The 24312-nt window shown below is 40.0% G+C and overlaps 1 protein-coding gene across 1 annotated transcript in view; it reads left to right on the forward strand.

The window, feature by feature from the left end:
- The window catches only part of LOC136879105 (dipeptidase 1-like), a 475836-nt gene that overhangs the window by 265965 nt on the left and 185559 nt on the right, over window positions 1–24312 (forward strand). The window contains exon 4 of the mRNA XM_068228978.1: window positions 15585–15717. Coding sequence (XP_068085079.1) covers window positions 15585–15717 — 133 coding nt within the window. The remainder of the gene's footprint in view (window positions 1–15584; window positions 15718–24312) is intronic.

The raw sequence follows: 24312 nt of genomic DNA on the forward strand, positions 1-24312 counted from the left end.
TTCTCAAACAAGTACCTGATTACCAATCTCCGATTTACGGTTGTGTGGTCTCTTCTGTCATCCCTACAAGGTTGAGATTTGATATTTCTTTCACCCGACTGTATGCTAACCCCTTTTAACGTACAACAGAGTGTGAGCATCAGTCCATCGCAAACCTAACGCCATGGAGCTCGTAAGAGGAGGCCACGAGAAGTAATACGAGACTCAGCTAGGGGCACTCCCGACTTCAGAGCCCCTCGGACACAGGAGATAAGGTAACTTAGGGAGATCCCGACATGAGGGAGAACTCGACACTTTTAAGCTTAGCGCCCCTGGTAGCCACAGTACTCTACAGGTCGAACTAGTAACTACATGTATTGGAGCCGTAGGGTGTTGTGCTCATGGTGATCCTGGTAGCAGACGATTATCACTATAAATACAAGACATCTGAATAGTTGAAGGTGAGTATGTAAGTGATATATGATGTAAAAGTAACGTACTATAAGATAATGAGTAGGTTGTAGAACGAAATACGTAGATATGCGATATTTTTAAGGCAATGTTTGAGGTTAGGCGCACAAAGCACGTTTTGGAGAAGCGGCCATGTCATTTCCAAATCGCCAATCATTCAGCGTGGTAAGGGCTGCCACCTCTTGCCTGCCAATGTAACTCGGGGAGATGTCGACATGACAAGCGTGGGAGATCTCGACACTGTCATTTATCCGTACAATCCCGATATCCTCCAAGAAGACATTTTTGAATACGACCTTGTGCAAGACGAAAATGGTTCAAATCACGTACATGTTGGAGAAGATATTGCTGTCGAAACTAAGGCCAGTAGTCCTACATTATCACAGGAACATGAAGCCTCACCTGCATTTACACCTCCGAGTTGCTCAGTCCAGGAGTTATCTCCTGTTCCGATATTAAGACTCCTATCTGGAAAAGGAAGAGGAAGAAGAGTGCAAGAATCCGCCATGGTGACTTCTCAGGATTACCGACAAAAGTTAAGGAAGAGGAAACGCGGAAATGAACAGAATCCCTCAAATCTAAACAAAACAACGAGAACTCGGCGTGTTGGTAGTGGGGAAGCTAGTTCCTCAAGCAGTCTTAATTGCTCTGAGAATTACTGCGCAGTATGTGATGGCTATTTCTATGACGACAACCGAAATGAGGCATGGGTCCAGTGTAGTGGGAAATGCAGGAAATGGTTCCACGAGATGTATGTAGAAAATGGAAACGACGAACAGTTTATATGTGCCCACTGTGTACAATAGCTGTGTAACTCTTCCGAGGTCCTACCTAGTGTCAGGTTCTCCCTAAGTGCGGGAGAAGTGGACATTTTTGCATCGTTTATTTATTTTCTAATTTACAATGATATGAAGTTTTATTTTTGGCCATAAATAATAGAAAACATACACTAACTGTCTACAAATTCACCAGGTAAAAATTGAACTATTTTGCAAATAAAGCATTATCAAAATTACAGGTTTTTGCTTAGCGTGACGAGATATCCCTAAATTACTATAGTAGGTGTCCGGGCCGGAGAGGAGGCACCTGGAACTTGGAGTGAGCAGTAAAAGTGTTGAGAATCTGCCGGTATAATTACAGGCGGTCGACTTTGACCAGAACAACGTTACTGTTCGACCACGCTCCGAGAGGAGAGTTAGCGACCTGACCCTGACGAGGTAGAAAGACCGAGCGAGGTGGTCGCGGGGTTCAGGTCAAGTGGGGGTTAGCTTGAATTCGCAACATTGAGGATTCGAACGACACTGAGAGTGCGTCAACTCTTTCATACCAGGCAAATGTTTGGGATGTTCCTGAATGAAGTCCACGGCTATTTACTTTCCCATTCTTACTTCGACGAAAGTCCGACTCGTTGGCTGAATTGTCAGCGTAATGGCCTTCGGTTCAGGGGACCCGGTTTCCATTCCCGGCCGGGTCGGGTATTTTAAACTTCATTGGTTAATTCCAGTGGCTGTGGGACTTGGTGTTTGTGCTGTCTCCAACATCCCTGCAACTGAAACAGCACACATAACACTATCCTCCACCACAATAACACGCAGTTACCTATATATGGCATAATGCCTCCCAACCTCATCGGAGGGTCTGCTTTACACGGGCTGCAATCGGCTACAAATAGCCACACGAATTTCTTTACTTCGGCGAAAACTTTAAACGTAAAAAAATAAAAGGATGGAGAAGAGATTACACGATGAAAAAGTACACCGCTTAGGAAAAAATACAGACAAAAATTCCTGACGTACAAAATGGAAAAGGAATATGGGAAATATTCAATGAAGCCGTTAACTATCTCCAGAATACATGTTCGCAGCTACTCGACCTGTACCGTGCAACCTGCCTGCCCTAGAGAAGTATCTACAATCAGACCTGCTTATAAAATGATGAATCGTTTCACACAACGAGCGACAAAATATTTTATGTGTAGCGCCGTAGAAACTCTGTTGCGAGCATTTAGTTGTAAAGCGGATTGGCCTTTATTAGACGTGTTTCTCCCTCTCTGTGCACTCGCTTGACTGTATCATATTTGTCTCAACTAGGTAGATCTTTCAGATCTTCAAAAGTGTTCATAATCGTAAACTGTTGCAGTATTAGGTTTCGCTAATGATGGATCATCTTCGAGATCGAACAGAGGAAATTTACGGTACCGATAACTAAACTTACCTAGGATAGGCTCGACTAAAAGTAGACACTTTTTGCTTCCCGTAAACCAACTTCCGAATTTTATCACTAACATCTGAGCTCTTCCCCGTTAGTGACAACTGCTGAGGTGTGGTTTTATCAAGAACTCGAAAATGTGTATTCTTGGGAAACTGACGCCTTGAAAGCCCTTTACATAACAGTACGCTTTTGAAAGAAACGTGGAAGCGATACTACTACATAAAATAACAGCTTGCGAGTTGGCCGTCCGGTTAGGGCCGCACAGCTGTGAGCTTGCATCCGGGAGATAGTGGGTTCGAACCCCACTGTTGCCAGCCCTGAAGATAGTTTTCCGTGGTTTCCCATTTTCACACCAGGTAAATGCTGAGGCTGTTCCTTAATTAAGGCCACGGCCGCTTCCTTCTCACTATTAGGCTATTCCTATCCCATCGTTGCCATAAGACCTATCTGTGTCGGTGCGTGGTAAAGCAAAGTGTATAATAATAATAATAATAATAATAATAATAATAATAATAATAATAATAATAATAATAATAATAATAATAATAATAATAATAACATTGTATTTATTCAACACAATTGCAAAGTTGGCATAATTATAAAGCATTCCATGTCCAGTCGGACAGCAAATCGGAATGAATTTCTTCTTGTATTTCGAAGTGATATCTTAGAAAAATAAAGTGACTAGATATATTCGTTTCTATAAAATATGATTCTAGCTCAGTCCGGTGTATTTGGAAGTGCTCAAATACGCCAGGCTCGTGTCGGTAGATTTACTGGCAAGTAAAACAACTCCTGCTGGACGAAATTTTGGCACCTTTACATTTCCGAAAACCAATACATTTATTATTTTGGCAAATATAAGCTTCCTCTGTTTAACAGTCTTCCATTTATTTAAATGTGGTATATAGGGAGATATTCACGCATTGCGTTGTTTACAGGAGTCTGTTTGTTATATATGTTCAGGGATATCTGTGGAACGCAGAGATGATGAAAGAAGGTGCGGGCTTGAATGGGTCTAACTACAATATCAAAATTAATTTAAAACTTAAACTGAAGGTTATATTTTCATAACTTCAAACTTAACAATTTTTCATAACAATGAAACATCAGGTACAGCGATAATCTTAAAACAAGTCTACGAAAAGACAAGATAAGTGGTCTTAACAGATCCTGGGCTTCAAGCCCCTCGCTTTACATTTCCTGAGCTCCTAGCTCAAATTTACAAAAGAGCACTAATTTTTCAAGGGCAGAAATCCCCTGATTCCCGAGCACTTGCTCCCCAAAATACAAATATCTAGCCTCCCAGAGTCACTCTTTACTATTACAAAACTTCAAAAAGAGCTAACAGGCTCTCAGTTTTTCATACTGACTACTCAAGGCAACATTACATCAATCTCGGGTCTCTCAAACCACCATTTACAAATGGAACTTATTTTTACAGGGGTATTAAATACACAACCTACTGGGCCTTCGTGGAATAAGAATAACAGGTTAAATTAATGTCCCGAACACAAAATGAACGGAGGCGTATACTTGCACTCCTAGATATGAACACCCCCAAAAAATCTAACGGGCTCTAGGCCGATGAAACAGGGGCTATTCCCAAACTACTGAGGTGACTCGTATAGAAATTGCTTTAACACGTAACAGGCAGAAAACCGTTACAAAACGAAGTCACCTCAAACCAATATGAAGGGGAGCTCGAGAGGGTAATTCACTCTCTATCCCCGATTTACAGTTAAAGATTTTATGAAGGTTTTACATTAGCCGGAAGAAAGTTACATTTTAGAAAAGCTTATTACATAACTAAAGAGTCGGACCTTTCCCTCGGGTTAAACTGTGGAGGTAGCAAGAAAGAATAAAGTTATGTAGTCATTACCTTGAAGATGTTCTAGCTGCCGACGAAAGAGGCCACCTGCCTGCTGCTTAGTACACACACTAAGATAGACGTTGATCAATTGGCCAAGAAATCTGAAAATCCGCAGTTTATAAACCCTCAGGGAAGGTTCGAGATCATTCAAGATTAAACTAGCCACACCCTCTCAATTTTGTTGGATAAATTCAAAAGTTACACTTAGAATCGAACAAGAAACCTGTGAGAAGTTGAAAATTAAATACAGAAATTAGGGATTGGCTAGATTCAAAACTGGCGGAAAAAAAGGGAAATATTGCCAACCCAAAAATAAATGAACATCAATCAGTTACAAAAACCTAGAAATACAAAACTTCTTTAAATTATAAGTTCTTTCACTTTGCACCAGAGGGCATGATCATACATTTTTTGTGGTGTCATCTGTAGAAATATGTCCAAACTTCTTGATGTAGAGCAAACAAAACAAGGAGAAATTCAGTCAGTTTAGGAAACTTCACAATAACAAAATTACTCAATATTTTAGTAGTGACATCTTCTGATTAATGTTCCAAGTTGGGGTGTTTCAGTTTCACTGTTTTACCAATAGAGGAGTTCATTTAGGCGTTAGTTTTGAATGCGTGGCGTTGTGGTGTACTTCCCGGTACAGACCTCCTCCCCCCAAATGTCCATCCTTGGGGTGACACAAAAGAATTTAAAAAAAAAAAAACATTTTCAGTTGAAGAGAAAAAAATTCTAAGTTTTTTTTGTTTTTGAAGTTGATAGGTAGAAACTTGATTAACTGCAGCTTTAGAGTGTCCTTGTTGTTGTAGAATGTTAAATACATGTTGATAGATTTGACGGCATGACCTGCCGCCGCTTAATCATACCCAGGTGAAGGTCGCCCGGACCCCCCGAGTACTCTGAGATACACCTCTCCCGCTACTATGAGAGGGTTAGTCGTGGTGATGGTCGCTTCAGATTTGAAGTATCTGGACAGTCTCTACATGAGCTGGCGGTAGGGTCACCGCACTTCAGCCTTTGCCGTTCACAAGGAGGCATAACTAGAGCGAAGTGTGCCCTTTCTTCTCTCTTGTGTCCCTCACCAGATGTTACAGTACGGCGGCAGACAGCTGAGGGGGCACTGAAACAGTGTGGGAGAGTAAAAATCACCATTTCGGTCCCCTATAAAACCCCAGTCCATTCCGGAAATTTTAAATGGTATAAACCTTAAAACCTACCCTTGGAGGGGTGGATGCTAAATATAAAGTTTAGTTCAAATATCTCAGTAGTTTTCAAGTTGTAAGAAATACGCTTTATGCGCACCCGCTCTTGCGTTAAGTCCAGTGGGACTTGTACCGAAAAACCGTCCGTTAATGATATCTCCGTTATTAATCCTGGTATCGAAATGATGCACATGAGAAAAAAGGTTTAGAAATTAATTTCCGTTAAGGCAGGTAGATTTCCATTAAGTTTGGTTGTGTATACTTTGAGGGAGTGCAAAATCACGGTTTCGGTTTCGTATAAACCCCCAATTTGTTCAGAGATTTAGAAACAATATTTGCCCTAGAACCTGCCCATGGACAGGTGGATTCTAAATATGAAGTTTGGTGGAAATATATCCAGTAGTTTGCAAGTTATAGAAAGACAAACAAACAAACAAACAAACAAACAAAAAATAACAAACTAACAGACACCAAGGAAACCTACCCTTGGACAGATGGATGCTATATATAAAGTTTGGTTCAAATATCTTCAGTAGTTTTCAAGTTGTAACAAGTACGCTTTACACGCACCCGCTCTTGCGTTAAGTCCGCTGGGATTTGTACCGAAAAACGGCCCGTTAATGATATCTCCCTTATTAAATCCTGTTATCGAAATGATGCACATGAGAAAAAGGTTTAGAAATTAATTTTCATTAAGGCAGGTAGATTTCCATTAAGTTCGGTTGTGTGTACTTTGAGGGAGTGCAAAATCACGGTTTCGGTTTCGTAAAAATCCCCACTCAGTTCAGGGATTTAGAAACGATATTTGCGCCAAAACCTACCCAAGGACAGATGGATTCTGAATATGAAGTTTGGTGGAAATATATCCAGTAGTTTTCAAGTTATAGAAGGACAGACAAACAGACAAACAAACAGACAAACAGACACCAAAGCTAAAAATTATGCAGATGGTCATTATTACACCTGAAACGGATAACTGTACGGAAATTTCGCCAAAATAATCAATGTACAGACACACGGTCGTTACGATTTTATTTATATAGAAGAAGATAGAAGAAGATATATTTGCTTCGTTGTATATTCTAATAAGCGCTTGGACATAGTCTTCCTCTGTGGTACATTATCCATAGTAGAGTAGGGCCTATAAGTTTCCGTGGTTTCCCATTTTCACACCAGGCAAATGCTGGGACTGTACCTTAATTAAGGCCACGGCCGCTTCCTTCCCATTCCTAGCCCTTCCCTGTCCCATCGTCGCCATAAGACCTATCTGTGTCGGTGCGACGTAAAGCAACTAGCAAAAAAAAAGGGCGTATAAGGATTTAAAAAAATATATCTATTAAGTTTCTGCGCCCAATAATCCAATGCCAATAATCCGTAGCAAATAACACATTGAACCAAAGCGTAATAAATCCCTGGTTACAGTTTTATGCTGGCTATGTATTTCAAGCTGTGAAATATACACTACCGCTCATTAATTTCAATACACCCTGGTATTTCAGATTTACAACTCAAATCAAACGTTATTTCTCACAAAAGGTAATTATATTAACTTACACATATATAATACAATCACAATCATTATATTTTACTTTCATCAAAGTCTCCTCCTTTGGCTCTAATGACTGCCTCCCAAACTCGAGGCATGCGGCCAATGAGATTTTGTAGGTATCGTGAATCTATATGATTGCACACATCCTTAACAATATTCCAGAGATGTTCCTTGCTAGATATATTAGCTTCCCTGATACGTCTGTCCACTTCATCCCAGACCATTTCAATGGGATTACAATCCGGGCTTTGGGACGGCATTACCATATCTTTCAGTACTTTCTGGTTTTCCTTCGATGCAGTGTAGTTCGTACAGTATGCCGACCGATGTTATGGGTCATTATCCTGTTGTAAGGTGAACCCTTTCCCTAGTAAGCGCAATGCACTTTGTACTGCATGATACTGAAGTATGCGGTGGTACTGCTTCTGATCCATACATCCTTCAATTTTCACAATGTCGCCAACACCTCCGGCAAAACTTCCCCAAAACAATTACAGAACCTCCACCGTGTTTAACTGTAGGTAGAACGCACTGCTGGACTACCCATTCCCCTACAATTCGGCGAACAAATATTCTCCGTCTGGTTCCAAAAATCTCGAACTTCGATTGATCGGTGAATAACACCTTCGTCCACTCTTCCGATGTCCAATTACGATGTTTTCTAGGCCATTCAAGTCTCTTCGGTTTATTTATGTGTGTTAGAAGGGTTTTCTTGCTGTGACACCTGCTACAATTGTAGCACATTTTTCTATGGATATCTCCACTCGTGGAGCCATACTAGCGATATGCACACTTCAACTGTCACGAAGGAACTGACATGCAGGAACCACATGTTATGTACCGTAGCAATGCTTGCCGTTCACTACAGGGATCAACACAGGTGCACCAAATGCGGCATCCGTCGGCAAATAGGTAAACAAACATATCCGATACGTACATAACGTTTATGTACACAATATTGTTTGTTGGATACTATTGTATCTCGATGACCGCAACAACATGTGTACACCTGATGCACTATTCCTTTGCGTTCTCAACCATACCCACGCTATTAGACCTTATCTACAGAGAACGAGATGTCAATTATTGGGTGTATTCAAATTAATGAGCGGTAGTGTATAAATGCAGGTATATAGCATATTTCGTCGACAGTCCACATTTTACAGAAATATTATGAAGAAACTTTCATGTCTTTACAGTGGCAAAGATAATACGATACAGAATACACTAATTTTTATTAATAATTTAGTTTCCTAACACGTTGTAGGATCATGCAGGGCGTAAAATTAAGGCCCCTATTATACTAGGACAGTGACGTGGGTGTTGGTTATATTAGGGACAGTCGTGGCGCCACCAAGAACTGGTGTACGGCTGGTGGATGAGTGCGGCAACCGCTCGGGACATACGCTGGACAACGCTTTAAATGTAGGCTAACGTACTAACGACACTGGTAGCGACACCTGGTTTTGACCCATTCTCCCCTCCATAGCCGCTTATTCCACAATCATTTCACTCGTGCTGTTCTCACAATAGGTTCCTGGTTTTAATTATGTTGATGTGAGTACCAGTTTCTCCTGTGGTGTAAAACTTTTCTTCATTCTTGTATCAACACCTGTTATGTCCTCTAGATATAGCTTAAAAACTCAACAAACAAGAACAAAAACGATTTTGACTTAAGAAAGTAATTTTAAAAGCTACTGTCCTCTGCACAAAGTTCACCGAAAAGAGGGTAGAATTTTTCTTGCCTCGAAGCCTACCTTGGGTGTATACCAAAGTCTTTCTTCTTTTGTTCGTTTTTTATAAGCAGAACTAGAAAAATTAGGCCCGCACTTGTTGACGATATCTCTGGAGACTGGAAACTGCAGTTTTAAGTTCTCAGCAATTCAATCATCTTCCTAGAGATTTAAAATCAATTTCCAATCTGTCAGCTTTCGAAACTAAATTAAAGAAAGTGCTATGGAATCAGTACCTAAGTGAGTAGACTAATTTTGTAAGAAGAGTTTGTATTATTGTATCGTAAAGAAAATATTATAATTGTTATATTAAAGATCATTTTGATATGGCTAACTTATTGCAGCCAATGTATATGTATTATATAAATTGTAGACGCTTACCAAATACAGTTCATGTATATGAGGCATCAGCTCGTTGGGACTAATTTTATAAATAATATAGAATTCCCAATATAATAGAGGCCAAACTCTTGGGGACATTCCTCACTCATGGAAAACTGACAGGAAATGCACAACGTACGCACCGGATGTATCACTGATGATCTAACGAACCTGAATAAGGTTACGCATCTGTAACGGGGATCTACGCCTTCTGACAACGAATTAGATTTTTTCAGTGGAGCTGCCTCTATTGACGAATTACGAATCCTTGCCTCTTATACGAAAATTACCCTCTTCACTTTCTCGGGATTTGATGTGAAAATTAATTTGTTTTTTAAGTAAATGTTTATGCTTTCGGAAAGTATACGACGTCTGTTTGGAGCAGAAGTTTGCTATTCCGTGAAAAATTGCTTACGCTTACTGTTTAGCTTCTGAGTCTCAGTCCCCAATACCCTTCAGGAGTTTCGGGAAGTTCCTTTTTCTGGGAGTGTCAGGTTCCACAGCAGCAACTTGAAGTTTCAAGGCTGCCTAGAATTTCGTTAATTCTTATTTATTTTTATTTTATGCGTTCCTTTATACATAGCTACAATTCGGCAAATTTATTGAGATCTTTACTCTTGAACACGATGTTCATTTAACAGGAGATCATTTCCACGATGACACAGGTGTTAAAAATCCCCGTAATTCACTCTGGAACATATGAGACTGGGAAATTAATAACCAGTGGGCAGAAGCTGGTAATCTTGACCAATGGTCCGGGCGAGTCGGGTTATTGCCGTATTAATGCTCAAATAACCCCGTAAGACGAAGATTGCGTTGGACGACCCGGGGCACTGCGATCCATTCGTTACAAGTTTCCACGTTATCCGTTACGCTTCGTTCAGGCTACTGGCCGGTAGAACCTCTTCGTATATCACCTTCTAGCCAAGAGACTGAAGGTAAATAACTGAAAACTATTTTTGAGTTAGAAATAACGTTGAAAATCAAAGGACGTAGAAGCAAAATGATCCCCTCTGATGTACTCGTTTCTAGAACGGCATTGTTTCATTCTGTCTCACAATTTTTCGCACCTTGAAGTTCATTGGTGGCTCATTCTCTAATCTTCGCAATGGCTGAAAGGCGGTAGCCGAAATCAAACGTTACTGTTAGTAGTAGTTGTAGTAATAGCAATATTCTTGGTTTTGCGTCTCATTAATGATCTCAGGGATTTTGTAGACGCCGAACTGACAAAATTTTGTCTCACAGGAGCCCTTTTACGTGCGAGAAATTCTACCGACCCGAGGCAACCTTCAAATACCAATAGACTAAGTCAGATCCAACCGATCAACTTCAGCCAGCGTTGTACCGTCTGAAATACTCAGCCGGGCATTTCAGTCCGACATTCTATTATTATTATTATTATTATTATTATTATTATTATTATTATTATTATTATTATTATTATTATTATTATTATTATTATTATTATTATTATTATTATTATTGCTGTAAAATGGGTATACCCTACGTTACAATGCGGGTAAATACATAAAAATCTTCAAAGGTAGTGTGATAAGTTTTATTGTGACCTCAATACTGATGCTAAGTAACCCATATGAACTGGTCCGTTAGCGTCATTGATTATATTTCCGTATTTCTATATTAACAATGTGGAAAGGAATGAAGCGATATTACTATGGATAATAACAAGGTTTTCCATTAGAATTAACAAATTTAACAAAAAGGATAATTTTAATGGGATTAAACAGTGCAATTTCATTATAATCCAAATCTTACAACAATCTAATCAACAAAATACAATTTACGAGAGCAAATACAGTGTGCGAATTTGCACTAACTGGCTTCCATTTTACAATTGCCTTTCAAGTTCAGCAATTCGAAAGTTTTCCCGTTTACTCAATCTCCTTGGGGATCTGTTGCTCCGATAACATCCTTGTCACCTTGATGGATTTTTCCGACTACTGATTAGGTTATGGTCACAGTAAAGAACACATGAAAGCAGAATGACCATATGGCAGGAATATCTACGAAAAATGCTCCAGGCATGCTTTGAAGTTCCATTTTCTGAACTATGCAAACCTAGGCTATTTAACTCACGACCAGCTTGATGCGTCGCTGTAACCAGCTCCGAGCACAGCTAGGCAAGGGGAGGTTGCACACCCCCCTCCTCCCATAGCTGTCTGGGTAAGGGAAAAATCTAATGTAGTCAGGTGTTTTTTCTTTCAACAAAATGATTTAAAAGTCGGTATTACGTAGAAGTGGTAGTACCATCCCCCAAAACAGGCTGGGGATACCGTGAGTGTTATTCTACCGCGGAATACTAGTCGCCATTCATCTTCCAAATATTAAAAATACTACCTAGCACCCCTCCCCCTTCCATACAAGCTTAACTTAAGTTAGCCTTCCATGCAGCTAATGTCGGTAAATCTATTTTTACTTTTGATGAGAAGTAACCCCTGAACATTCAAAGTTTCCCCATCTTACGTTACTATTATTATTATAATTATTAGCGGTCGTCTGCTTCTACACTGAGAATTTATTATATTGACAGGCTCGTTCCCTCTGAAGGTGATACCTGAGGGGAGAATAGGTCCTCGAACGTACTGTAGCAGTGAAATCACGAAACTCGATCAGATAACAGCAGAATCCTACTAATGAAAGGAAAGAAAGAAAGCAAGCGGATTTTAGCATACTATCGATATCCGGATTATAACCATGGGACCTCAACTTCTAAGTGGAATCCAAAAAGCTCAACTTGAAGGAAAGAAAATGTTCTCCACAATAGATCGAGTGAGCATATAACCAAATTCCAATGCATGCAAACGACGTCCCCAAAACAGCCGTCATCACGCCATTTGGGTTATTTGAGCTTTTACGGCTTCTACTTGTGCTTCGCAATGCAGCCCAGACAATTCACCGATTCATGAATTGAGTAACAAGGGATTTCAATTTCGCTTTCTGTTAAAACGATGACATTTTGGTGGCATCAGAGGATGAACAAGAACACAAGAAATATCTTCGTTTCTTCTTTCGACGCCTCAGTGAGCAGAACATCAACATTAACTTAAGTAAATGCGTTTTCGGTGTGACTGAAGTACCTTTACTTGGATATCTAGTGAATGAACGACAGATGCGGCACATCAGTTTCATAGTTAGTTCACAACTGGTATATGTTAGATCCGTGGTAAAGAGCACATTTCCGCAGACTGTTGCTCTAGAACAGCGTCTGTTGAAATGCGTTCAACTGTCAGTATGGGAGAAATTACCAAAGATATACAGAAAGGTGACGAGTTGCACAACCTACTGCAATCCTGCTCGCTCGTATTGCGACCAATCACATTACTGAACAGTATTAGCGTAATGTGTGATATATCACAAGGACAAAATCGGCCATAAATACCTGAAAAACTCGGTTGCCTGGAATAAAATTTTATTTCAGCAAATTACCATGAAAATGCAATTATATACCTAATACATTTAAGTTTCTTGGTGCGTTGCTGCGCGTCGTAATGGCTCAAACACCAGTGGCAGCTCATTGACAGCCCAATAAGACACAAAGGCCGTAAGTTATTTCTAACATAGGATGATGGGTTTAGCACTTTACAGAAACGTTAAACCAGTCACCTCCACCCGAAGTTCTACGTTTTGTCCCAGGTGTATTTGATGTTTGCCTTCTTACTGAAACCTGGATTCATGATGTGATCCCTTCACATACTTTCAACATACCTGGCTACTTTCTTACTCCGGAATGACAGAGCAGATTAAGAGGGAGGAGCAGCGATAGTTAAAATCAATTTAAAACCTACGATAATTGCATGTACACTTAGCGAATACAGTAGACGACCCGAATAACCGTAACCCATCAGAAATGTGCCTTGGCGTGGTTAATAGCCACCTGGGATTGAGCATTTGGAGGACGTAGAGAACGTATTATTACGGGTACTTCCGCAATATGAACATGTTGTCACGGGTGACTTTAACACAGACGTTATAAACAACAATACAGAATGTCGGTAGCTTACGGCATGTGATATTATTATTCTGCAGACTTTCCCTACACAGCACACCTCATTTCACACAGGATAGCCGACTTAATGATTATAAAGAATACGGACTAAGTACTACAACACGGAGAGACAAGGAATTTCAGCTCATGACTTAATATACTTAAAGACCCGAAAGACTAAACCAACGTATAGGACATTCAGAGATGTAGGGCAGGATATACCGAGAGCCGACGGCATTGTCACCAAAGTAAACAAATGTAAGAAATATCGGACCGCGCACTGCGAATTCACTGTTCAGAAACTATAAGATGTCTCATTTGTAGTCAATTTCATTTAAATTCTCTAGTGTGAATATGTGTTACAGCTGGGGGTCATACAAAAATTAGTGTAACGCGACAAAATCTGTGCCGGAAGTGACGTAACATTAGTCGTTTGGTGACAAATTGTGATCATTAGCAAATTATTATTATTATTATTATTATTATTATTATTATTATTATTATTATTATTATTATTATTATTATGCAGATTTTGGAAATTACCACGTTGAAATCTGCGTTCTAATGTTTCGTCCGTTCTTCCACCCGGGTTTCATAGTCAATTGCTCTCTTCCGTGTTAATTTGTCTTTTGTTTTCCGTAAGTTTCGTGCGTCCTATCCCAGACGGCAGTCTAGGCGTATTGGAAAATCTGGTCTTGGTAGGCATCGGGCACAATCTCCCATATCTCAATCTTATTTTTATGTATTTTGTTTCCCTTCTTTGCTCCTGGAAGTGCCACAATTACATTACGGGTAGCCGTTCTAGAGGAAGGACATCGAGACTTAGGGGGTGTTGGGGGATTAAAGATCACTTGTGACCATTTTACCTTCAATTACTGCTCCAGCGTGAAGAAATATTATCACAGCTATCTCGTGAAGTACTCTCTTCAGATGTAAATGGTCAATATGTTCCTCGTCATTTACATTATCATCACTATAGTACTCATTGACAGTTCTTCGTTCATTTCGCCGAGCTGAGTGTCTCAGACGGCACAGCCATGGCCGTCTGACCCCAACTTGGCAGATTCGATCTCGGCTCAGTCGAGTGGTATTTGAAGGTGCTCAAAAATGTCAGCTTCGTGTCGGTAGATTTCCTGGCACGTCTCTGAAAACCTTAGAAGTTGTTAGTGGGACGTAAAAGCAGTAATGTTATGCAATGACTGGACGATGCACCCAGCGTAGTGCAGAGTATCAGCCTCCACCACAGTGATCATTCTTTGGTTAACTGTCATCAACATGACTGAAAAATATAGTGCGGCGTGATGTGTCGGTGTGTATTTTCCTGTCTTAAACAAGAGTGTTGACAGCAGTCTTCAAAATGTTACTGTGTAAGTATATAGGCTCTCGAGGGTTCGAAAGGAGGTCAGATGGAAGTAATGCCAGACTCTGTTCCCGGGTGCCCCATTTAGTCACCTCTCAAGGCACATGGCAACATACCGAGGGCACAGTACTTGGTCAAAAGTGACTTACGGGGACATTTATCAACAGCCGTACAGTGCATGCGTGCACTCTGTCTTGGTCATAGTTACCATAAACCATTCTGAAGTGTAGCTTAAGGATGAGAAAAATGTCTCTTTGTGTATTACATGTTTCATTCATCTATATTTGCATATAAAACACTGCTAGGGCACATAGTAATTGTCTGTTAGTATTATGCAATATTCAAATAATAACGTCCGAGCTTGGCAGTTGATAGCTCCTCCAATGACGTGTGAGTAAAGTCAGACAGTGACAAATTACAAACACATTGCTATAGAAATACCGTATTCTACGCATGATTGTTTCATGAGAACTGTTTGATTAATTCAAAATGAAAAGTCATTTCCTTGTGTTCCGGATTACACAGAAAATTTATGATCTGGTGACTATTTACGATATCTACAGACGGTTAAATTTGCAACCTCACTTGCTTTCGGACAGCTGGCTATAAAACAAAATGCTCCATCACTTTGCAAGACCGTGTCAGTGGTTTTTTCTTCAATATTTTTTCTTCAATAGAACGGAAGTGATCTGTCTATTAAAGAGATGTTTTAGCCAGATGTCTCAAGGTTTTCTAAAATATTGGTATCGGTATGGAAATATATGCTCCATTAAGGCTTTATTAAACTAGCGCTTTATTAATCTCTCTGCTCCACAGTTCTGGGTGGCCTACGTTCCGTGCGAGTCTCAGCACCTGAACGCGGTCCAGCTGACGTTAGAACAGATCGATCTTATCAAGAGACTTATCGATAAGTACTGGGACCAGCTGCAGTTCGCCACCTCCGCTAGCGGTAAGTATCAGAGGTGCATGTTCCCAACAGCTTCACCACTTGAAAAGCGTTTGTGACATTGCCCACAAAGTTCTTTATGCGTCAGTGCACTGCTCTCGGGAAAGATAATATGGCGGTAAACTTTGTAATTTACCCGTGTAAAGTTCGGCTAAGCTCAACTTTCAGTGACGCTCGTGAGGGAGTGACTTTGTAATCAAAATGGAGCTTATCGGTTAGTATCTTAATCTATTTGAACACAATAAAGAGATAGTAATATACAGGCTGACCTGCTTAATTTAGGCCAAACGAGGACACTTACGCATGTGCTTGAAGTATTATTCGGAACAAGAAATGAAATAGAATTACTAATGTAATGTGTTTATTCAGACTTTTAACAAACTTATATTATATGGCATTATGCATTTCAGACAATGTTAATAATAAATTGTAGGGGGGGGGGGCACTTCTAAATTTTCAAGAACTGATTACAAGTTTGCTGGAATTACGCTTTGCCATCATAAACAATTTCTATTTTTAAATTATATTTTTCAAATTTCCATATTATATTTACTTGGAAGAACGGCGTTTCTCCAGATGAATTAGTACTTGGTAAGGAAGGGATGTGCTCAGTGCCGATGAAAGACGAAGATCCCTGACATTACATATTTTAAGGTGAACAACTATTTCTATCTACAGGATAGAACTGTACAAATGTTTTGACAGATTTATTTTTCTTGCGTTACATACCTCGATAAGCATGAAAATTCATCGCATAATTCAGTATCATTATCCATATCGCAGAACACTTGCCTGGCTATGAATTCAACTCTCTCTCCAACCAGGTAGTAAGATGCTTCATGAGACTGGAAAATCCCGAAGTCTTCAAACTGTTTAAACCACAAATCTAAATATTCAACATAGTTTTCAACGAATGGTAAGTAGTTTCCTCCACAATTCGTTGTCTAAATAAGTTTTCTCTGTCCAGAAAAGTTAATAGCACTCCCAGTTTCATAGCAATAAACTGATGTGGCTTTCTTTGAAGGAGATTTCTTCTCAAGTTAGTCGTTGTATCCTTCAACACAACTTCAGATATTTTGTCACCCTCCACTTCCAGTGCAACATTATGAAATCTGCAAGCTTGTGTATAAGTGAAGAGTAGCCACATTAGAACAGTTCACAGTAAAGAAGAGCACATTTTTGACCGATAAAGTATGATTTTAGGCCTTGATATACAGTACATAGAAGTTTCTGTGTCTTAAACTGCGCTGGTATTTGTTTATCTGTACATGATTCTTTGAGTTCTTTCTCCTTCACTGCATGTAGTATATGCAAGAACGACTTCACTATCATTGACTCCCAATCATTGGCCAAGCAGTCACTAGCTGACTGCATTGGATTTTTAAAATTATATGCACCACATTCCATGGTTAGCAATTCCCTCTCCAAAAATTCGTTCAATTTTTTGAATGTGTTGTTTTGTCCTTTTCTTTCAACTTCACTAAATTTGCTGTTTGTGTATCACCAGCGAAAGCAATAACCTTAGTTGTTAGATCGTTATCAATCGGCATTTCCCTTAAGTATTCCTTTGTCTGAGAGTGCAGATCCAACATGTTTATTTCCACACCACTGTACGGTCGATAACAAACAACAATAGAAAATAAGTTCATGTGTCCATTATTTGGAACACCTGTTCGCACCTGCCCTACTTGCTGCTTTACTTCCGGCATAGAAAAAACTGCAAACACCTCTGTAAAAATGGCCTCATAATTTGTACTTGTACATGGACAGATTGATTCAATGCACGCTTGAATTAGTTTTGAGGAGCAGTCATTTCCAGGGACACTATTATTTTATTGCATGAAAGGAGCACACTCCTTCGTTTGCAGGGATCTGAAGATCCCTGGATGTTGGTGCAGTATTCTGAAAGAACTGAGTCATCGTTTTCAACGAACTTAACCCTACTTCAGCGTACTTATGACGTGCAGATGTTAAATGTTTTGTGATTGCTAGGAACACCGCCTGCGACCCTGTTCCAGACGAGACATCAATGTCAGAATTTGTCTTTTAGATAGATGAACTTTTTCCTGAAGGTCACAGTAGAAAATCCTGCATCCTTCAGACATTGTTCATTCTTTTTCAATTTTAATACTCTTGGTGATTACAGATCACATGTAAAGGGCAGGCCGTGCTAGCTGACTGACCAGACTGATAAAGGGAAGTCGGAAATAAAACAAATATGAGGGGCGATCAAACAGTTTCCGTTCGACGGTCGTACAGTCCTGAATCGAGATGCCAATCAGGCAAAATCGCCGTGAGTCCCAGCGCCACACCAGGCTGATGATCCCCGTGTCCTGCTGCACATCCTCGCCCGACACTACAAGGCCTTTTTGAAGGACCGAAGGCGTGATATGCCCGCTTGTTTGAGTCTGGCCTCCCAGATCGACCGGCGTCTTGTGTCGAACTTTGTGCACCATTCCACAGCAGTGCTTTCCACAGACAAGCTGCGCCATATACTGTACAGTCTTCATTCTCCGATGGATGTCCTTCAGTAGCCAAGAACAGATTAACAGTACGTTGGCCCTGATTGGACGCATTTGGTAATAACTTCGTGGCCGCATTTAAGGCATTCACCTCGGCACGGCACAGCTGCCACACTAATCCGTTTGCCTACATGCCCGTACTTGTATACCCGCATCGCAGTCACGCCACGTTACATGTCCGCTGCAGTAACGCCAACCCGAGTTTCGGAAAATACTGAGTCCTTATGACCAAAAATATAGTTAGTTGGCAGCGTTCGTATAGACTAGCGGCGAATGCACGGAACAGGTCTCACTCTTGTACCGCGTTGTGAAGACGCGGGACGTTAGAAGTTTACAATCCACATTTAGGTGCCCCACAGTGCTCACACATTTCGGAAGAACGGACACACGAAAGAGCGACTATACTCCCGAAAAGAGGACACCTGATCAGGCTAGTTATACAGTAGAAGGGAAGAGGCATCCGTTTGAAGAACTAAACAATGTTTAGGAAGAGATCTCCATAAAAGAAAGAAACATAGAATTATATTTTATGTACAATATATGAACAGTTGTAGTTTTCTACTGGTAGAAACCATCGGATATTGTCTAGAATTCACATTCTATTGGCGCTACGATTATCTGCAAACGGAACACTCCAAGAAGTGATCAGTGACGTCTGTGATTTTGACAGAACATCAGCAAACCACACAATGCACATTACTTCGTTACCACCGCAAACGTCCTCTCATACAACGCGAAATACGAGCAGTTGTCTTCACTTTCCATATTGAGTACAGCTGAGTGTTCAAGTCAATAAATGCAAGTCCAAATTATGACTGCATTCTCATTATTACTGTGAATCCCTTTTAACACTAATACCAGCGAGGAAAATAAGCATTGAGACATCGCGGTATCGAAACCAAGTGGTGCGCAGACTTTATGACAATATCACGGTAAGATTTCAGTGTGGTTTCGTCGAGACTGATATTTAGTGAATATGGTGGACTAGGGCATTGTTGTCAGGAATGAAATAGCGGTAGAAATAAGGTTTGATCGTATGGGGCAGAATGATTTACTTCTTTTCTCATATGTTGAACGATGGGCGATAATATTAAAACATACAAAATGAAGTTTTTGTTCTGAGTGGCCACAATACGTTCCTTGCGAGCCTGGGGAAACGTTACGCTGACTAATTAAAGTGCATGTAAATCAATCATTTTTCCTTGCTATTGACTTTTGGAAATGATTATTGGTGCATTTCCACTATCTACTGTATAACGTATAAGTTAATATAGGAATACGTAGGAATTTTAAATAAAAAAGCATTGTTTACTGTAATGTCTTACGCTGTCCTAATTTGAGAGACAATACAGCAGTACACGTAGAATGTCATAATAACCGAGGCAGAGAGAATGCAAATCATAGATACGCTTATTTAAAACAATTGCATCATTTTGAAACCATGAGGCTACATCATGGCTGACGAGATATGTTCCTACGTATCCGAGAGAGTTAGCCGTGCGGTTATGATCACTCAGCTATGAGCTTTCATTCGAGAAATAGTGGGTTAGAACCCCACTGTGGGCAACCCTGAAGATGGTGTTCCGTGGTTTCCCATATTTACACCAGGAAAATGATGGGCTATACTTTAATTAAGGCTACGGCCGCTTCCTTCTCACTCCTAGCCCGTTCCTATGACATCGTCACCTTAAACCTATCTGTGTCACTGTCACTTAAAGCAAATCGTAAAATGATGTTCCTATGTCACGACAGAAAGAACAAAGAATTTACGCATATGGAATATAAAAATATATTAGGTCACTGGATTTGATAGTTTTCAAGTTTTTGGTACTAAAACCAAACTTCAGAAAGTATAGTTACAGGAATCATCTTCTAAAGATATGTGTGCTGTTAAGACATATTATACTATAACTTCAGAACTTCCCAGCAGCGTAAGTCGCAGCTTCTTACCTTTTCCCCCTTCATATTCCTCTTTATGCTTCTAGTTTCTGTTCAGCGAACTCTTCAACTTTTCAATACAAGTCTTCGGACGGTTACACTATGATTGCAACAGATTAGTTGACTTAGAACAACCATCTTGAGAGTACCTAGACCAATAAAATCATTTATAGGTATTCTCTCACTGATGAAAATTCTCAGCGGTACTTTATGTGCCCCTATGAAAGCATTTGATTAGCAGATTCGCGTCACTCATGAATGCTTTACACTGTGAAATCTGCTGACCATAGCTAATATACCACTGATGACATTCAGTGCACATCATGAGGCACCTATGGCGATTTAGAAACTTTACTGTATCACCGCCCTCAATGAAAATCTTTATAAAAAGGAAACACAACTTTTCATGCAATAATTATACAGTAATATATTTTATTTAATACTGATTGCTTCACAAAGTGGGTGCCAGACACAAATTATCAATAAAGTAAATATCCTAATCAAATATCCTATTTTCCCATCTCTAACATCCAAAAATTAATCGCTTCTCCATCCAAAAATAAAATGTAATCATGAAAAAAATGTTTAATTCCGATTTTAAGTTAATTTCGATTAGAACGTTGTGAGTAAGGAGATGCAATTATGGGGCGTATTCGCAAGCCAATACGACCATCATCTTTCACAAAAGTTCGAATTCGAAATTTTTGTTTTGATAGAAAAAAATCCGGAAAACACCGCCTGACAAAATCTGCTATTCATCTTACAATTTTAGTGAATGTAAATATACATGTTTAAAGTTACAATTTTACTTCATATACAGGAACCCCAAAAGGGCTCCATATATCTCAGATTTATAGCATGTATTTTAAATATTATTCAAAGCGTCCGATAAACAATAACGTGTATATGTTTGGATTCATAAAGTATGCAGGAATTTAAGCTGGCAAAGGAAGAGATCGATGTTTTCCTCATATAAGAGCACCCAGTGTCGTTACTTGCCTTGAATGTGTCTCATGTTAATCACATTTTGATTCTCCCGAGTTCACACAAACTGCGGTAGAATGTGTACCATTCCGCTCTCAGAGCAGGTGTAATTCTTGCCCGCGCTACAGTCTGGTAAATCACTGCGTGGATATCGCTATCTACAACGGAGCGCAATTATAGCCGGTGAGGTCACCTGACTAATCAGCATTACAAACAGACGTCTGAGTCTGATTATAGCGGCTTACTATCACTGAGGATGCAATGGACGTCTATTATCTCCAATGACCGATTGCATCGCACATGTGAGAAGCAGTTCAGGGAAGTTATTACGCAGATATCGTATTATACACGTACGCTTGGGGAAATTGGAAAAGAAAGCGCACGAATTGGAAATTATACCGACAGGATTTATTGCCAGGATATCGGGAATCGTTAATGAAATCTAACGATACAGGCACTGTTATGAAAAGACAGGGCGTATAAATAATTCTCATACATCAAACCAATGTAATGTAATGTAATGTAATGTAACGTGTGTGCTCAAGGCCGTATCGAACAGGGCAACTACTATTTCTAAATAGAAATAGCATGTATTTTACAGCATGTATTTTAAATATTATTCAAAGCGTCCGATACACAATAACGTGTATATGAACTTAAACATGATTGCTAGACCCTGTTTCTGTTTTCAAGGGACGGTGACCTCCAACCTTTCTTATCCCGTCCTATAATTCCCCATACACGATATTTTTAGGTAGCTGGTGGTATTGCATCCAGTCTCGTCCAGCGTAATTGGTTTTGATCAAGCAGTGTCTCAATACCTGATAACTTTTCCCTTCCAACATCATCAGTATTTCTGAAGTAATCGTCCCACTTCATGCACAGGATTGATTTGACACATTGCAGGTGGAAACGTTCTAACATTTTGATATGTCGTCGATAGAAATCTACAGACGAACTGGGATTCTAACAGGTCATGAGGCGAGAATACGCACCCGTTAATTCTCTGCTGCGCTGATTGGGTAGAGATGCCCATGTCCAACTGGTTTCCAGATGTTACAGCGCTACCCAGGGGGTTTTTCTCCTCTGACATGGTGGACTTGTTTCGTCATCGACAGATCGAATTTTCCCCGGATAGTGTACGTCGTGCTGGTGCTGTTGCGTATTTACGCAAGCCTCTGACACAGATGAGTAGAGTAGCCTAGTGTTGCCACGGGACTCTCAACTACGAGATCACAACACACACACAAAAAAGTCTCATGCCATTAAATAAGTTTTTTCATGCTGATTTTTAGTGCAAATCTGGTGCAAAATTCCTGTTAAAATAATTATTAATGATACGTCCAAGAACGTTATACCAGAGGTGCTCACGTCCCGTGACGTTCACAGGCCGTGAAACTTGGGCAAAGCTCCCCCTCTCGATCACTGACGCGATACCCGAATTTGAATTGGAGACAGAAAATAATGAAAGGATCAGGGCGCAAATCCACGTCTTCACGTTGTAGCAAATAAGCTCACGTTCACTGCACTGCAATAAAGAGTTGTTTCACTGTACAAAGTATATTGTTACATTGCTAATATAATACGGAGTTGCACCTTCTGGTTGCTTGAGTTCAAATTATATGACAAAGTCACCAAAATCCAGTGATAATTATCGGGAATAACATCAGTTAGGATACTTATTTGAAGGCATCCTGTTCTTAGTGCTCACTCGTGATGAAACTCCCTCAGACATCGGACACCTGATAATTGTTAAATACTATTTTCAGTGAACAGGGAAAGTTACACAACACTACAGCACTCTGCAAAATCAAGCAGCAAATTGGCTGAATTATATATATTACTTTTGTTGAATGAATAGCATATTTAAAAAATTGAAATCCTGTCACTCCCATCCAAGGAATTTTAAATCAAACCCGGGAACCCCTGGACCAAAGGACAGCATGCTAACCATTTAGCCATGGAGCCGGACTAGTGGAGCAAATAGATTACCAACTTGGTGAATACCAAGGTGGTTTCAGAAAAGGAAGATCATGCATTGAGCAGATACGGAGTTTGAAGAGACTAATGGAAAATTACACCTCGAATGATCTGGTAGTCGTCTTTGTAGATTTCCAGAACGCGTGCGATTCAGTCGCCCGGCGCATCTTGTGTGGATGTTAAAACGACAGAAATTATCAAGCATACTCCAATTCTGGCCCACTCTAAAGTAAAATTCATGAGTGAATTTTTCAAGGAGTTTGAAATAAAAACAGGAGTAACGCAGGTCGATGCACTGTCACCGATTCCGTTTAATTGCGTGTCGGAGAAGGTTATCCGAAAGAGAAAAAAGCTTAACAAGAAAGGTTTACTTAATCAACAGTATACATTGAATGTTCAAAAAATTGTCTCGAGATCACTATCTAGCTTTTGACGATGGCTTAGCGATACTTTCCAGAAGCATAGACACAGCTGTAGAACAGATACGTGTTTTGAAACAACAAGCTGAAAACGCTGGACTCAGGATCTCCTTTGAAAAACAAAGTACTTTACTAACATGCCCACAGCTCCCCAACAAGTAAAGACAAGGTATGGTGATGTCGGATGAGTTACCAGCTTCAAATATCTCGGACAGAGTGTGCAGATGGGATCTAACGAAAGAGAAGCTGCCGCAGCGTTTCACAGAACACACGACCCTTACAAGGAATGTCAGACATTACAACACGTTGATTAAACCCGAGTTACTGGAAAACCTGGTCTGAGAGAAGCTGAGAAGTTTGAGAGGGAGATCCTTCGAAAGATAATGGGCCCAAAGACATGGATGGACAACACAGATTGCGAGGACGAGATGAATCCATCAAGAAGCAGTTCTATGGGCACTTGTTTAGAATGGAAGAGAAGTTTTATATACTCAATAGCAGACCCAGCACATGTAATAAATGGTTCCGGAAGGCCAGGAACGATCTGAAGCAAATTGGACTAAATCGTGAAGACTGAACGAAGTACCGACACCAGATCAGTAACTTCAAGGGATTTAGTGAAGAAGAACAGCAGAAAGGAGATAGGCTGGCAGGGAGGGAATGCAACGATACCGGGCTGCGAAGAAGGCTTCAAAAATGTGTAAACGTCTAAAAAAAGAAGAACAATAACAATAATAATAATAATATTAGTAATA

Source organism: Anabrus simplex, chromosome 8 (assembly GCF_040414725.1).
Source record: "Anabrus simplex isolate iqAnaSimp1 chromosome 8, ASM4041472v1, whole genome shotgun sequence".
NCBI classification, from domain to species: domain Eukaryota; kingdom Metazoa; phylum Arthropoda; class Insecta; order Orthoptera; family Tettigoniidae; genus Anabrus; species Anabrus simplex.